The sequence below is a fragment of the Stomoxys calcitrans genome, chromosome 2 (genome assembly GCF_963082655.1).
Source record: "Stomoxys calcitrans chromosome 2, idStoCalc2.1, whole genome shotgun sequence".
NCBI classification, from domain to species: Eukaryota; Metazoa; Arthropoda; class Insecta; order Diptera; family Muscidae; genus Stomoxys; species Stomoxys calcitrans.
Genome location: NC_081553.1, coordinates 15,590,284 through 15,605,983, shown reverse-complemented (window position 1 = coordinate 15,605,983; position 15,700 = coordinate 15,590,284). Strand labels below are relative to the sequence as shown.

Genomic DNA, 15,700 nt, shown 5'->3' with positions numbered 1-15,700 from the left:
AAGCCTAATATACGTCACTGTGTCAAATTTGAATGAAATCAGATTATAAATGCGCCTTTTATTTGGCCAAGACTTAAAATCGAGATATCGGCTATATCCAAGTCTGGACCAATCAGAGAGAATTCTTATTTCGCCCGACCCGTTCGCATGTGCAATCGACTTCCGGCTAATGTTTTTCCCACCCACTTTGATATCAGAAGATTTAAGACAAATGTCAATAAGATATCGGTCTATATGGCTGCTATATCCAAATCTGGATCGATTTGGACCAAGTTGCAGATAAATGTCGAAGAATCTAACACAACTCACCGTCCCAAATTACGGCGAAATCGGACAATAAATGCGCCTTTTATGGGCCCAAAACCTTAAACCGAGAGATCGGGCTATATGGCAGCTATATCTAAATCTAAACCAATCAGGGTCCAATTGATGAAGGATGGCGAGGCGCATAACATAACTCACTGTACCAAATTTCAGCAAAATCGGATAATAAATGTGGCTTTTATGGGCCTAATACGCTAAATCGGCAGATCGGTCTATATGGCAGCTATATCCAAATCTTGACCTATCTGGGCCAAATTGATAAAGAATGTCGAAGGGCCTAAAACAACTCACTGTCGCAAATTTCAGCAAAAAATTTTTAATAAAATTTTCTTCAAATGTAAAATTTCAACTAAAAATTTTCAAATCACAAAATTTTTTCGAAATTTTCTCAAAGAATGATGCCATTTCTGCATTTCTAAAAAATACGAAAACTCTATATTCAGCGTTTGTGTCCGCTTATCTCTGATTTGTCAGTCATGCATTTCATTTCAGTTCATAAAATATAAATTCTAATAAAAATATTTTCTATCAGCAAGAAACCATTTCTAATTATTTTTAAAACAGCAGAGGTTGCTTAGGAATGATTTTTTTTACCAATCGATATCAAAAGCACCAACTAACTAAACTAAAACTCATAAATGTTATGGGCCAATTAAGCGTCCAACTAATTGGTTTATTTTATGTACGCCAATGGTCAAATTCATTGCTATCTTTTATCAAATCTTTGCCATGGAATTTTTTATCGCAATGGTTTCGCAAATAAATCAAAAAAAAACCTCTTCGAACCACTTAAAACGATTGAGACTTACCCGTGGTTGATACAATTGTAACAAGCTATTCTAGACATGCAGTTCCTTCGCAAGGGTGTACTTCCCTTGTTGCTGTTGGCGTTGGTGGCCATCTCAACGACCAAGGCAAAGCGCATTCGGCCTTTTAGCGGCAAAGTAAAGCAGGATGTTCGTGTAGTTGGTGGTTCCACAGCCGAAGAGGGCTTGGCTCCCTATCAAGTGTCTTTGCAAGGCTTTTGGGGCCATTTCTGTGGCGGTGCTATTATTGACAAAGACTGGGTGCTGACGGCAGCCCATTGTGTGGCCTACAAGGATGCCGATGATATTCTGGTCATGACAGGCAGTCAGAATCTTGAAGTGCCTGGTGTTTTCTATTATGTGGATAGAGTTTATGCCCACTGCAATTACGATAATCCGGGCATGCACAATGACATAGCCCTTCTGCATCTGAACTCTAGCATTATCATGAATGAGAAGACCCAAAGTGTAGCCTTACCCACAAAGCCTATGACTGAGGGTGATGATGTATTGTTGACCGGATGGGGCTCGGAGGAGGCCTGGGGCGATTCACCAGATCGTTTGAAAAAGGTGCTCTTAAAATATGTGCCACATGAAAAATGCAAGCAGGATATGGACTACGATCCCAGTTTGGATGTGGGCCATATGTGTACTTTCACCAAGACGGGAGAGGGCGCTTGTCATGGTGATTCCGGTGGTCCGCTGGTAAGCAATGGGTTTTTGGTGGGTTTGGTCAATTGGGGTTACCCATGTGCTATTGGATACCCAGATGTGCATGCTAGTCCCCTCTACTATTTGGATTGGATTCGCAAGAGAATGAGTGGCACCAGTAAATGTTGAAATTAATCAAGGAAATTGAAAGATATGAATGAAAAACGCAATGTCTCTTGAAGTAATAAAAAAAAGAATTGGTTTTTGTGAAGCAATGAATTATCGCTGTTTTGCCTAATTAAAATTTCCTGGTGAGGTAAATGTGATTTGTTTATAATCTGAAGAAGGGAGATACCAATTTTGGCGACTAATAAAATATTAATGAAATATATTTGCATTGATCGGAAAACGGCATATTGTATTGCAAGATATTAAAAATACTTATTAAATGAGAATTAAGGCGCAAAATTTAAAATAAAAAAAAAACTGAAAATAAAATGAAAAGTTAAAAAAAAAACTTTATAGAAAAAAAGCTTTAGCTCGGCCGGGCAAAAAATTAATAAATAGTAAATAAACCAGTAAGGAAGGGCAAAAGTCGGGCGGTGCCGACTGTATAATACCCTACACCTACCATAAAAGTACAATGTGGGAGCTATATCCAATTCTGAACCAATGTTGATGGAATTCGCGGATGTTTTCGGAAGGGTTATTAAACAATCCGTATCAAATTTTGAGCAAGTATGCTCAAACTGTTATAACTACGGTTCACAAATAACAACATTATTGTAAATTACCTAAAATTTGACGAACATATATATGGGAGCTATATCTTATTCTGAACCGATTTCGAGCATACTTCTCAGATAATGTGGTAGTCGTCGGGGAAAACGTTGTACAAAATTTTTGACAGCTTTATTTAAATCTGAGCCGATTTGTATGAAATTCACCAGTAATGTCGAATTCAATTCAAAGAACTCACCAAAATCAGGTAATAAATAAGCAATTAATGGGTGCAAAACCTTAAATCGGGAGATCTGTGTATATGGCAGCTATATACAAAAATGGTCTGATCAGAACCACACCCCACTTTAATGACGTCGTAGGGTTTATCACATCTCACAGCATCAAATCGAATTCGGATAATAAAAAAGGATTTTATGGGCCATACACCTTACTTCGGGAGATGGGTAAACACACGTGACACTATATCCAAATATAGACCAATCTGAATTTTTCTAGCACGGATGGCACAAATTTCAGCGAAATCGGACAACAAATGCGTCGTCTTTGAGCGTTAGACCTTAAATTGGGAGATTAGTATGGCAGCTACATTAAAAAACATTCCAACCTAGGCCACAGACCGATATGGAAGTCGAGGCTTCCAGGGCAAATCACTGTGGCAGTTTTCGGCGAAATCGTGTAGTTAGCTTTAGACTTTAAATCGAAAAATCGGCAGCTATATCCATATATAAACATCTCTGGAACATATTTGGCACGGATGTCGAAAAGGGCCGATCTCACATAAGGCCCATTTATTCCCTTTTATCACTGAACCAACATAGTGCTGCTTTTCTAGCAAACATTTCGTTCTGTTATTTCAACTAACGAAATACAAATGTTTTAAATACAAAAATCTGCCGAAATATTGAAAAAAATGCTGAAATGAATTTCAATTTTATTGCTCTGCTAATGCCCCCACTGTTGTGCCTACTGGCTTTGTAGGTCATTTTTACTTATATCGATATTTTAAGAATAATTCCTATCGAATGTAAACAGCCACTGAGACACACATCACAATCAAGAACATCCTAAAACCTGGCTGTGTCAACATTTTTTTTGATCTACCCATGAGAGACACTCTATTGAACTCCATTTGCCTACTGGACAATATTTCATTCAAGAAACTTCCTTAAATCTTTTTTTGGACTACCTACCCTTCCTACCTATTTTGCCTTATAACACAACAACAACAATCCATCTATCCTGTAAAACAGAACAACAACAGTGCAAAGGTATTTTAAACAAAGAAATGCCGCATAAGTGATGTATACCCAATTAATGGTTATGACGCATGTGTGCTGTGTATTGTTTTCAATATTGAAGACCTCTTTTACCATGTCATAAAACGCAGAACACATGAGCTTCTTTCACAAATAGCGTGGGCAACAACAGCAATAAAAGGATAGTATCAGTTTGTGCAGGGTAGGTGTGTGACCGCTAACGTTTTTCTCATTTTCTTCCCAAAACTCTTCTCTCTTATTATACCCACCACCGAAGGATGGGGGTATTTTCATTTTGTCATTCCATTTGCAACACATCGAAGTATCCATTTCCGACCCTATAAAGTATATATATTCTTGATCCGCGTAAAAGTCTTAGACGATCAAGCCATGTCCGTCCGTCTGTCTGTTGAAGTCACGCTACAGTCTTAAAAAAAATATTGAGTTGAAACTTTGCACACTGTTTGTTTTTGTCCATAAGCAGGTTAAGTTCGAAGATGGGCTATATCGGACTATATCTTCGTTCAGTCGATTTAGGGTCTTAGGCCCATAAAATCCACATTAAATATCCGATTTTGCTGAAATTTGGGATAGTGAGTTGTGTTAGACCCTTCGATATCCCCCTTTAATTTGGGCCAGATCGGTCCAGATTTGGATAAAGCTGTCATATCGACCGATTAACCGATTTGGTGTCTTAGGTACATAAAAGCCACATTTATTATCCGCTTTTGCTGAAATTTGGGACAGTGAGTTGTATTAGGCCCTTCGACATATTTCTGCAATTTGGCCTAGATCGATCAAGGTTTACATATAGTTACCATATAGACCGATCCTCCGATTTAACGTTTTGTGCCCATAAAAGTCGCATTTATTGTTCAATTCGCCGAAATTTGGGACTGTGAGTTAAGTTCGGCTCTTCGACGATCATCTTCAATTTGGCTCAGATCTGTTCAGATTTGGATATAGCTGCCATATAGAGCAATCTCTCGATTTAAGGTTTTGGGGCCATAAAAGGCGCATTTATTGTCCGATGTCGCGGAAATTTGGGACAGTGAGTTGTGTTAGGCTCTTTGATATTTTTCTGCAACTTGGCCCATATCGGTCCAGATTTGGATATAGCTGTCATATAAACCGATATCTCATCTTGGCCCCATAAAAGCTGCATTTATAATTCGATTTCACTGAAATTTGCCACAGTGACTTATATTAGGCTTTTCGAAATCCGTGTCGTATATGGTTTAGATCGTTTTATTTTTAGATATAGCTACTAAAAAGTTGATTTTTTTTGTTATACACAAATCGGAACATATATCGATATAGCTGCTATGGGGCATAAGGTATGCATTTTTCACCGAATTTTGACGAAAGGTGGTTTACATATATACCCGAGGTACATATATACCCGAGGGTATCCAAAATTCGGCCATGCCGAATTTTACGTCTTTTTACTTGCTTTATTTCTTCTAACGAATCCCTCGTAAAAAAACAGCAGTCATTTTCAGCAAACAACAGAATTTTCAGTAGTAGGCCTGCTGTAATAGCAGCAAAATTAACTACTAAAAGTCAGCAGACAATGTTTGCTATTTTCAGCAGACTTTTTTCTATGAGAGTACTTATCTAATCATTCCGTTTACAACACCCCGAAATATTGATCTGTGATCCCATATAGTATATATATTCTTGATCGTCTCTGCATTTTGAGTAGATTTAAGCATTTCCGTGCGTCCGTCCCACCATCCGTCCGCCGAAATCACGATAGCGGTCGAACGCGTAAAGCTAGCTGCTTGAAATTTTTCACCGATACTTCTTATTGATGTAGGTCATTGGGGATTGCATATCGGTTCAGGTTTGGATATAGCTCCCATATAAACCGATCCATGGATTTGATTTCTTTAGCCCCAGAAAGGCGGAATTCTTACCTTATATGGCATTTTGCAATTGGAATGCAGCTACGACATCCAACATTCGTGGCAAATATGGTTTGAATTGGTCCATAACCTGATAAAGCTCCGATATTAAGCGATCTCCTGAATTTACTTCTTGGGGCGCTACAGTGCGCAACTCTTACCTAATTTGGCTGATATTCTGCACAATGACTTCTACTATGACCTCCAACATTCGTGGCAAGTATGTCTGAATCGTTTATAAACTGATATAGCCCCGTATAAACCGATCTCCAGAACGCAACTCTAGAGCCTCCAGATTGCACATTTGTTACCTAATTATACCCTCCACCATAGGATTATGGGTATACTAATTTCGTCATTCTGTTTGTACCACCTCGAAATATGCGTCTGATACCCCATAAAGTATATAGAGTCTTGATCGTCATGCCATTTTAAGTCGATCTAGCCATGTCCGTCCGTCCGTCTGTCTGTCGAAAGCACCTAACTTTTGAAGGAGTAAAGCTAGCCGTTTGAAATTTCGCACAAATACTTCCTATTAGTGTAGGTCGGTTGGGATTGTAAATGGGCCATATCGGTCCATGTTTTGATATAGCTGCCATATAAACCGATCTTGGGTCTTGACTTCTTGAGCCTCTAAAGGGCGCAATACTCGTCCGATTTGACTGAAATTTTGTATCACTTTTCACAACTGTGTTAAGTATGGTGCAAATCGGTTCATAATCTGGTATAGCTGTCATATAAACCGATCTTGGATCTTGACTTCTTGAGTCCATAGAGCACGCAATTCTCATCCGATTTGGCTGAAATTTTGCATGAAAAGTTTTATGATTATGACTTCTAATAACTGCGTTAAGTATGGCGCAAATCGGTACATAACCTGATATAGCTTCTTGCGCCTCTAGAGGGCGAAATTCTCATCCGATTTGGCAGAAATTTTTTACAACGGCTTCTTTCATGACTTTCAACATACGTTTCTAATATGGTATGAATAGATCAATAGCTTGATACAGCTCTCATATAAATCTATATCCCGATTTTGCTTCTTGAGCCCCTACAAGGCGCAATTCTTATCCGAATGAACTGAAATATTACACAATGGCTTCTACAATGTTCAACATTTTCATGGTGGAGGGTATATAAGATTCGACCCGGCCGAACTTTTTTTCTCCTTCTAACAACCCCATCATACATTGTGTAGTAGCCATTTATGCTAAAAACTGCAATTACCATGGCTGGTGTGCGGTATTCCGTGGCTTCTGTCTTGCATTGCAAAAGATATCTATGTTGTAAATAGCAAATAAATACTTATAGATTTAACTCGTTTTGAAATACTCATATGTATGTTAACATAGTAGGCTTTGCCCATAGCATGCTTTGTTTATATTCATCATAGTAGCCTTTGCTTATAAGTAACATAGTAGCCTTTGCTTTTAAGTAACATAGAAGCCTTTGCTTTGATGTGTTTGTATTCTGTTGCGAGGAATATTTGAATTTTGTCTTCTCATTTTAGTCTTAATAAAACTTTCATTCTATTCACATTAAACATTTGTGCGTGCACATTATTTTGGAAGGCTATCAATTTCTCACAGGTTATGAGCCCAGAACGCATCAGCTGCGCGAATTAAAAAGATAAAAACTAAATAGTGTGCAAAAATGAGTTATACGAATGTGAAAATCGAGCCTCTTGGAAAAGACAATTTTGATACGTGGAAAATTCAGATTGAGGCATTGCTAATAAAGAATAATGCATGGAAATATGTGGATGGAAGTTTTCCGAAGCCAACGGAACCAGCAGACAAAGTAGCTGAATGGGTAGCTGAGGACAGCAAGGCAAAATCGGATTTGATTTTGTCGATAGCTCCAGCGGAATTGAAGCAGATCAAAAACTGCAAGACATCCAAAGATGTTTGGGATAAATTACATGGAATTTATCAATCAAAAGGTCCGGCTCGTAAGGCAATGTTGCTGAAATCTTTAATTTTGTTGAAAATGAAGAATGGAGAGGACGTCAGGGACCACATAAGAAAGTTTTTCGATATTGTGGACAAAATTAATGAAATGGAGCTGAATATTATCGACGACTTGCTGACAATTTTGCTTTTGTACAGCATACCGGATGAATATGAAACATTCAGGATAGCCATTGAGACTCAAAATAATCTGCCAGATCCAGAAACGTTAAAGGTAAAACTTCTGGAAGAATTCGAGGCCCGGAAAAGGAACGAAAACGAAGAGCAGACAGACGCAATGTTTGTGAAGAAACCGGCGAAGAATTTGAAGAAGAAAAATGAAAGTACAAGGCCAAAAGGTGAGACGTTTAAATTTTCCTGTTATTCGTGTGGAAAAGTTGGACACATGGCCAAAGATTGCAAGCGGAAGAATGGAAATAAGAATGCCAATGGAGAAGGTAAGAAACATGAATCATCCAACAGTGCTCAAGTGGCGATGCTTGCAAGGAGTGGGAGAACCCAATGGTGTTTGGATTCGGGCGCATCATCACATATGTGCTCTGACGAAGATAAATTTGCGAAAATTTATAAATCAACAAATAGCTCCGTACATCTAGCCAACAACGAGTCTACGAGAATTGAAGGAAGCGGCAATGTTATCATGAAGTCCAAAGGTGGTTGCACTGCAAGATTGGAAGAGACCTTGTATGTTCCTGATTTACGTTCGAATTTGTTGTCCGTGGCAAAAATGACGGACCATGGATTTGAAGTAAAGTTTTCGAAGAATGCAGCTGTGGTTATAGATCCAAAGACGAATGTGCAATACATGAAAGCGAAAAGGGACAAAAATTTATATTACGTCGAAGAATTATGCGAAGAAAATTGCCGTAGTGCTGAAGCAAATAATCTGTTGGAATGGCATGAACGTTTTGGTCACCTTAACGAAAATGACTTGAAGGAAATCATCAGAAAGGAAAAGGTAATTGGCATAAATTGTAATACTAATGTAAATTTGGGTATGTGCGATACATGTGTAAGGGGAAAGCAGACTCAAAGACCATTTCCCAGATCTGAGACAAAATCAACAGAACTGCTGGAGTTGATACATACCGACGTATGTGGCCCGATGAGGGTGAATTCGTTTGCAGGAAGCAGATATTTTTTGACTTTCATTGACGATAAATCAAAATGGTGCGAGATATATTTCCTGAAAAAGAAAAACGAGGTGGCAGAGAAATTCAAAGAATTTAAGAATTATGCTGAAAAAAGAACTGGACGTAAGATAAAAGCCATTCGATCTGACAACGGCACAGAATATACGAACAACAGTTTCCAGAATTACTTAAAGAATGAAGGTATTAAACATGAATTTACGGTAGAATACACCCCTCAGCAAAATGGAATCGCCGAACGGAAAAATCGAACGCTGGTGGAAATGGCCCGTTGTATGATGATACAATCCGGCCTAGCTCCAAGTTTCTGGGCAGAAGCTGTATCCACAGCAAATTACATTCGTAATAGATGTCCATCAAGAAGTTTAAATGGAGAAATACCATTCCAAATGTGGATTGGGCGTAAACCCGTGGTGAGTTATTTTCAAAAGTTTGGTACAACAGCATATATGCTTGAAAAGTCAAAACGCCATGGCAAATTTGAATCGAAATCAAATAAATGTATATTCATTGGATATTCTGCGAAATCGAAAGCTTATAGATTATGGGATCCAAAGACCCGTAAGATGGTGTGCTCTCGAGACGTAAGGTTTGCGAATGCGTATGGATCTGAAAATAACTACTCTGATTTCGTTGATATCGAATTACCACAACATGAAGCAGTCGAATTCCAGCCAACAGAAGTTCCAGAAAACATGGTGCCAACAGTAGAAGCAATTCAGAATGACATCATCAAAGTCCAAGATGAAACCAGTACGGAAGAAAATGTTGAACTAGAAAATTCTTCTAGTAACAATGATGATAATGAAGAATTTCATACTCCACAAGCAATGAAAAGAGGTCCTGGAAGACCGAAGAAGCTGCTTACTGGGAAAAAGGGAAGGCCACGGAAAATTTACAACGATGTTTGTGAAACTGAACCGGAAGATGAAAATCAAGAAACAAATGTTGCAAATATGATGGACGACAGTGAACCAATTAACGCCGAAGAAGCATTGAGAGGTCCGGAAGCCACAAATTGGAAAAATGCCATGAAGTGTGAGTATCAAGCACTTCGAAAGAATAAAACTTGGACAGTGGTAGATCTCCCGAAAGGACAGAAAGTAGTCGATTGCAAATGGGTATTGAGAAAGAAGTACACGGCAGAAGGAAATGTTGAGCGCTATAAAGCTAGACTGGTAGCTAAAGGTTTTACTCAAATGCCAGGTGTGGATTTTAACGAAACATTCGCACCCGTTGCTAGAATTGGGTCCATCCGTTTAATAATGGCCTTAGCTGCAAAATTGAAGCTCGACATATACCAACTTGATTTTGTAACGGCGTATCTTAATGGTGAAATCGAAGAGACCATTTACATGAAGCTGCCAGAAGAACTCACATATATTCTGTGCGAGAAAGAAATGCACGAGTATAGAGGTGAAAAAGTGTGTTTGTTACGAAAAGCACTTTATGGTCTAAAGCAATCTGGCCGACAGTGGTACAAGAAACTGGATGAGAAACTTCGGAATCTGAACTTGAAACCATTGGACTGTGATCCGTGTGTCTATATATCAAAGCAAGGGGAAGACATCACTCTTGTAGCAATTTATGTAGACGACTTGATAATTGCAACCAATAGCGAAAGGAAATGGATTCATATGAAATCGGAATTAGCAAAATCTTTTGAAATGAAGGACTTGGGTAGACTGAACATGTGTTTGGGAATAGAATTTCGCCAAAATCCAGAAACCAAAGAAATAACAATGTCACAAAAGAAATTTGTTCAGACTGTGCTGAAAAGATTCAACATGATGAATTCCAACCCAGTTAGTACTCCTTTAAATAGTAGTTTAAAACTATCCAAAGACATGTGCCCTAAAACCGAAGAAGAGAAAGCTGAAGTGAAAAATTTGCCATACCAAAATCTAGTTGGATCACTAATGTATCTCGCAACGTCAACAAGACCGGATATTGCACATGCAGTAAGTGTTTTAAGTCAATACAACACGAATTATGGTAAACAGCATTGGATAGCTGCGAAACGGGTACTACGCTATTTAAAAGGAACTGAGAATTGCGGCTTAGTATTCAAGAAGACCGGGAAGCCACTAATAGGATTTGCCGATGCAGATTGGGGTTCAAATATTGATGACCGAAGATCATATACAGGTTATGCATTCAAGTTGGCAAATACAGCTATTTGTTGGGAATCCAGAAAGCAAAGAACTGTCGCAATGTCAAGTACTGAAGCCGAATACATGTCAATTGCGGATTCAACAAAAAAAGCAATTTATCTCCGCATGTTTCTGAAAGAAGTAATGGGTCAACAAGATACCATAACAATTCACAACGACAATCAAGGTGCAAGATTGTTGAGCAAAAATCCAATTTTTCACAACAGAACGAAACATATGGACGTTCGTCACCATTTCGTGAGAGAAAACGTCAAGGGAAAGATAATAAGAATTGAGTATCTCCCAACCACAGAGATGCCAGCAGATGTTTTAACGAAGAGTTTGTCTAAGTTAAATCACGATAAATGTATTAGAAATTTAGGTTTATTTAACATTAATAATTAAATCTATGTAGTATTTTTTGAGGGGAAGTGTTGTAAATAGCAAATAAATACTTATAGATTTAACTCGTTTTGAAATACTCATATGTATGTTAACATAGTAGGCTTTGCCCATAGCATGCTTTGTTTATATTCATCATAGTAGCCTTTGCTTATAAGTAACATAGTAGCCTTTGCTTTTAAGTAACATAGAAGCCTTTGCTTTGATGTGTTTGTATTCTGTTGCGAGGAATATTTGAATTTTGTCTTCTCATTTTAGTCTTAATAAAACTTTCATTCTATTCACATTAAACATTTGTGCGTGCACATTATTTTGGAAGGCTATCAATTTCTCACAATCTAAAATTATGGTCGTCGAAAGATAAATAAACAAAATAAATTAAATTAAATTAAATTATATTTTTAGAACTAAAACAGAAAACACAGTTTGAAACTGTAAGCTTAGGAAGTTTGCATAACCGACGATATGAGTTATATATTGGGTTGCCCAAAAAGTAATTGCGGATTTTTCATATAGTCGGCGTTGACAAATTTTTTCACAGCATGTGACTCTGTAATTGCATTCTTTCTTCTATCAGTTATCGGCTGTTACTGCAGTGTAAAAAAAGTATATTTGATTAAAGTTTATTCTAAGTTTTATTAAAAACGCATTTACTTTCTTTTAAAAAATCCGCAACTAGTTTTTGGGCAACCCAATATATTCTTGATCGTCATAAAATCTTATGTTGACCTAGCATGTCCGTGTGTCTTTCTCTTCGTTATCTGCCTGATCGTATGTTGCAATCAAATGAAGCACCTTTTCCAAATACTGAGCAAATCGGATCGGGATTCAGCCGCCAGTAACTGTTATAAACTACTTATGTTCATTGAAGGCCTATTCTAACACTCGATTTCACATGGTGACCCATGCATGACCCATACAAATGATTTATTTTATATCATCGACTTACACAAGTTCTTCAATGCCTCTAACCTTTGGAATAAAAGAACAAATATGTTTGCGCTTTAAAAATGTATTAACAATGATATTCAAAATCTCTACATCTTATGTGCATTAGCCACATTTCTCATATTTTTGGCCATTCGATAATTACTGGCACTACACTGGCAGGAACGGCAATTTTCACTCATTATCTTGCGTATCCAATCACGATAGTAGTAAACGTTGGCATAAGCATCCGGATAGCCAGCGGCACAAGGCATGCCCCAGTTAACCAAGCCTACCAAGTAGCCATCACTGACCAAGGGACCACCGGAATCGCCATGGCAAGAACCTTCGCCTACTTGAGTGAAGGTGCAGATATGACCAACATCCAACATTGAGGCACCAACATAAGTTTCATTGCATTTCTTGTAGCTCATAAATTTCGTATTAAGTTTGTGCAAATTGTCCGGAGTTCCACCCCACAGCACGTTATCACCCCAGCCAGTTAGAATCACGTCATCATCATCTTGCAGAGGAGTCACTGCCAAAGGAATTGGCTGAGTCAGCTCGTTGAAGACAATTGGTTCGGTGAGTAGCAATATGGCAATGTCATTGTGATACACAGGATTATCATAGTTGCAGTGCATCCAAAATTCTTGAACCTCGTGGGTGGCACCAGGTTTAAAGTAGACATTGGTGCCACTAATGACACGTAGGTACGAGGGGTTGAAGCCATCCACACAATGGGCTGCGGTCACGACCCAACGTTCGGCAATAATGGCTCCACCACACATGTGGCCACCATACATGCCCTGCAGGGAAATTTGATATTTGGCAAAACCCACTTCGGCCACTTCACCTCCCACCACGCGTCCCTGAGCTCCACCCTTCTGGTTGCTGGGTGTGTCCACCAGACGCACAGCTCTGCTGGCGGATACTCCGAGCAAGACCACGAGGGCAATGAATGCGATTTTCATGATTTCGAAACTTTTCTCTTCCACAGCGGAGAGTGAAATGCTTAAATACCAAATGAAGGCATGAAACAACCCCCCTTTTTACTTGTCCTCACCGTGGTCAGGTTATCGTTTAAGGTTCATGGCTTTTACATTATGTGCTGGTTTGTACTGGTGTTTTATCGGGTTCGATATCTATATTGGACCTTTCCAATAATTTGGCAAATTCTTTTGTTATGTTGTTTATTTTATTGAGTTGATGAAAATTTCCTTTATTTTCAAAATGAAGATAATATCGTCCACTTAACAGGTGCTGCAAATAATAAAAAAATAATATTATTAACTTTATTTAGTAAAGGCAACACAGCATTGTGGATCAAATGACTCATTTTACTGACTTAAAGTTCCATATGATTTTTATACACATCATTGAAGATGGGACGTAAATTTATTTTGTCATTCCGTTTGCAATGCATCGAAATATGCGTTTCTGATCTATTATATAACAAGTTAGGATCGGCTAAAGTCGGGCATAACCGACTTTGTGATAGCCTACACCTCATTGAGTTGCATGCAAAACTAATATATGTTAAAATTTGAAATGATGAATCTCAACCGTATATATTGTGCAAGTCATAAAGAAAATCCATATGCAAAATTTTGAGAATATAGGTTTATAAATGCGTTTGCAAAGGCCCTTACAATGAAAATCAGGAAATACATATATATGATTTTTTATGAAATTCGTCAGTGACAGAGTCAAAAGAGAAACCTTTTGTGCCAAATTTCGGGAGGATCGGTTAAAGAATCACAAAATTGTTGAAGTATTAGTTAAAAAAGGACGAAAATATTTTATTGAGAGTATGGTTATCTAAATTTGAACTGATTCCAACGAAAATTAGCACACATAGTTTGCGCACACACATTTTGAGAAAATGAAATGGTATCTAAAACTCTGGTGTATATATCACTATGTATGGAAGCTATATCTAAATCTGAACCGATTTTAATAAAATTATTCTAAAGCGATGCCTGGAGTTATAAAGAAATCTTTTGTGCCAAATTTAGTGTGAATCGGTTTATAAATAGCCAAATTATAGCAATATTAGTTCATATCAGACGAACAGGTATATCTTAAACGATTTTTTTCCAATTTCAGTAGGCTTCGTTTCTAGATCAAACAAGTAAAAAGCGTTAAGTTCGGCCGGCTGAACTTGGATACCCACCACCTCGGGTATATATGTAAACCACCATTCGTCTAAATCCGGTGAAAAATGCATACCTTCTGTCCCAAAGCAGCTATACCGAAATATGTTCGGATTAGGACCAAATACTAATAAATACAAGCAATTGTTCAATAAACCGATCTGATCCATATACGACACGGATGTCGAAAAGTCTAACATATGTCACTGTAACAAATTTCAGTGAAATCGGATTATAAATGTGCCTTTTATGGGGCCAAGACTTTAAATCGAGATATCGGTCTATATGGGAACTATATGCACATCTGGACCGTTTTGGGCAAAGTTGCAGAAAAATCGCGAAGAGCCTACCACAACTCACTGTCCCTAATTTCGGAGAAATCTGACAATAAATGCGCCTTTTTTGCCCCAAAACCTTAAATAGAGATATTAAATGGCAACTATATCCATATCTGGACCGATCTAAGATAAATTGAAAAAGAATGTCGAAGGTCGCAACACAACTCACTGCCCCAAATTTTGGTGACATTGGACAATGAATGCGCCATTTATTGGACAAAAACCATAAATCGAGAGATCGGTCTATATGGCAGCTATGTCCAAATCTGGACCGATCTGGGCCAAATTGAAGATGGATGTCGAAGGTCCTAACACAACTCACTGTCCCAAATTTCGGCGACATCGGACAATAAATGCGTCTTTTATGGGCGCAAGACCCTTAATCGGCGGATCGGTCTATATGGCAGCTATATGCAAATCTGGGCCGATCTGGGCCAAATTGAAAAAGGATGTCAAAGGTCCTAACACAACTCACTGTCCCAAATTTCGGCGACATCGGACAATAAATGCGCCTTATATGGGCGCAAGATCCTTAATCGGCGGATCGGTCTATATGGCAGCTATGTCCAAATCTGGACCGATCTGGGCCAAATTGAAAAAGGATGTCAAAGGTCCCAACACAACTCACTGTCCCAAATTTCGGCAAAATCGGATAATAAATGTGGCTTTTATGGGCATAAGACCCTAAATCGGCGGATCGGTCTATATAGGGACTACATGAAGATATAGTCCGATATAGCCCATCTTCGAACTTGACCTGCTATAGACAAAAAAAGAATCTGTGCATAATTTCAGCTCAATATCTCTATTTTTAAAGACTGTAGCGTGATTTCAACAGACAGACGGACGGACATGGCTAGATCGTTTTAGATTTTTACGCGGATCAAGAATTTATATACTTCATAGGGTCAGAAA

General features: G+C 38.3%; 2 protein-coding genes across 2 annotated transcripts; one reads left to right on the top strand and one right to left on the bottom strand.

Moving 5' to 3' along the window:
- The first annotated feature begins 1,021 nt into the window (after nt 1–1,021).
- LOC106082206 (chymotrypsin-1) lies at nt 1,022–2,102 on the top strand. Its single transcript, XM_013244581.2, has one exon. It carries the CDS (start codon nt 1,170–1,172, stop codon nt 1,968–1,970), a length of 801 nt encoding a protein of 266 aa, XP_013100035.1. The 5' UTR covers nt 1,022–1,169; the 3' UTR covers nt 1,971–2,102.
- A 10,291-nt stretch (nt 2,103–12,393) lies between these two features.
- On the bottom strand, nt 12,394–13,293 carry LOC106082207 (chymotrypsin-1). The gene has a single exon (XM_013244582.2). The coding sequence runs from the start codon at nt 13,263–13,265 to the stop codon at nt 12,402–12,404; it is 864 nt and encodes a 287-aa protein (XP_013100036.2). The 5' UTR covers nt 13,266–13,293; the 3' UTR covers nt 12,394–12,401.
- Between the last annotated feature and the right edge of the window lie 2,407 nt (nt 13,294–15,700).

Coding starts and splice junctions, on each gene's coding strand:
- LOC106082206 (XM_013244581.2), top strand. CDS start 1,170: ATGCAGTTCCTTCGCAAGGGTGTACTTCCCTTGTTGCTGTTGGCGTTG.
- LOC106082207 (XM_013244582.2), bottom strand. CDS start 13,265: ATGAAAATCGCATTCATTGCCCTCGTGGTCTTGCTCGGAGTATCCGCC.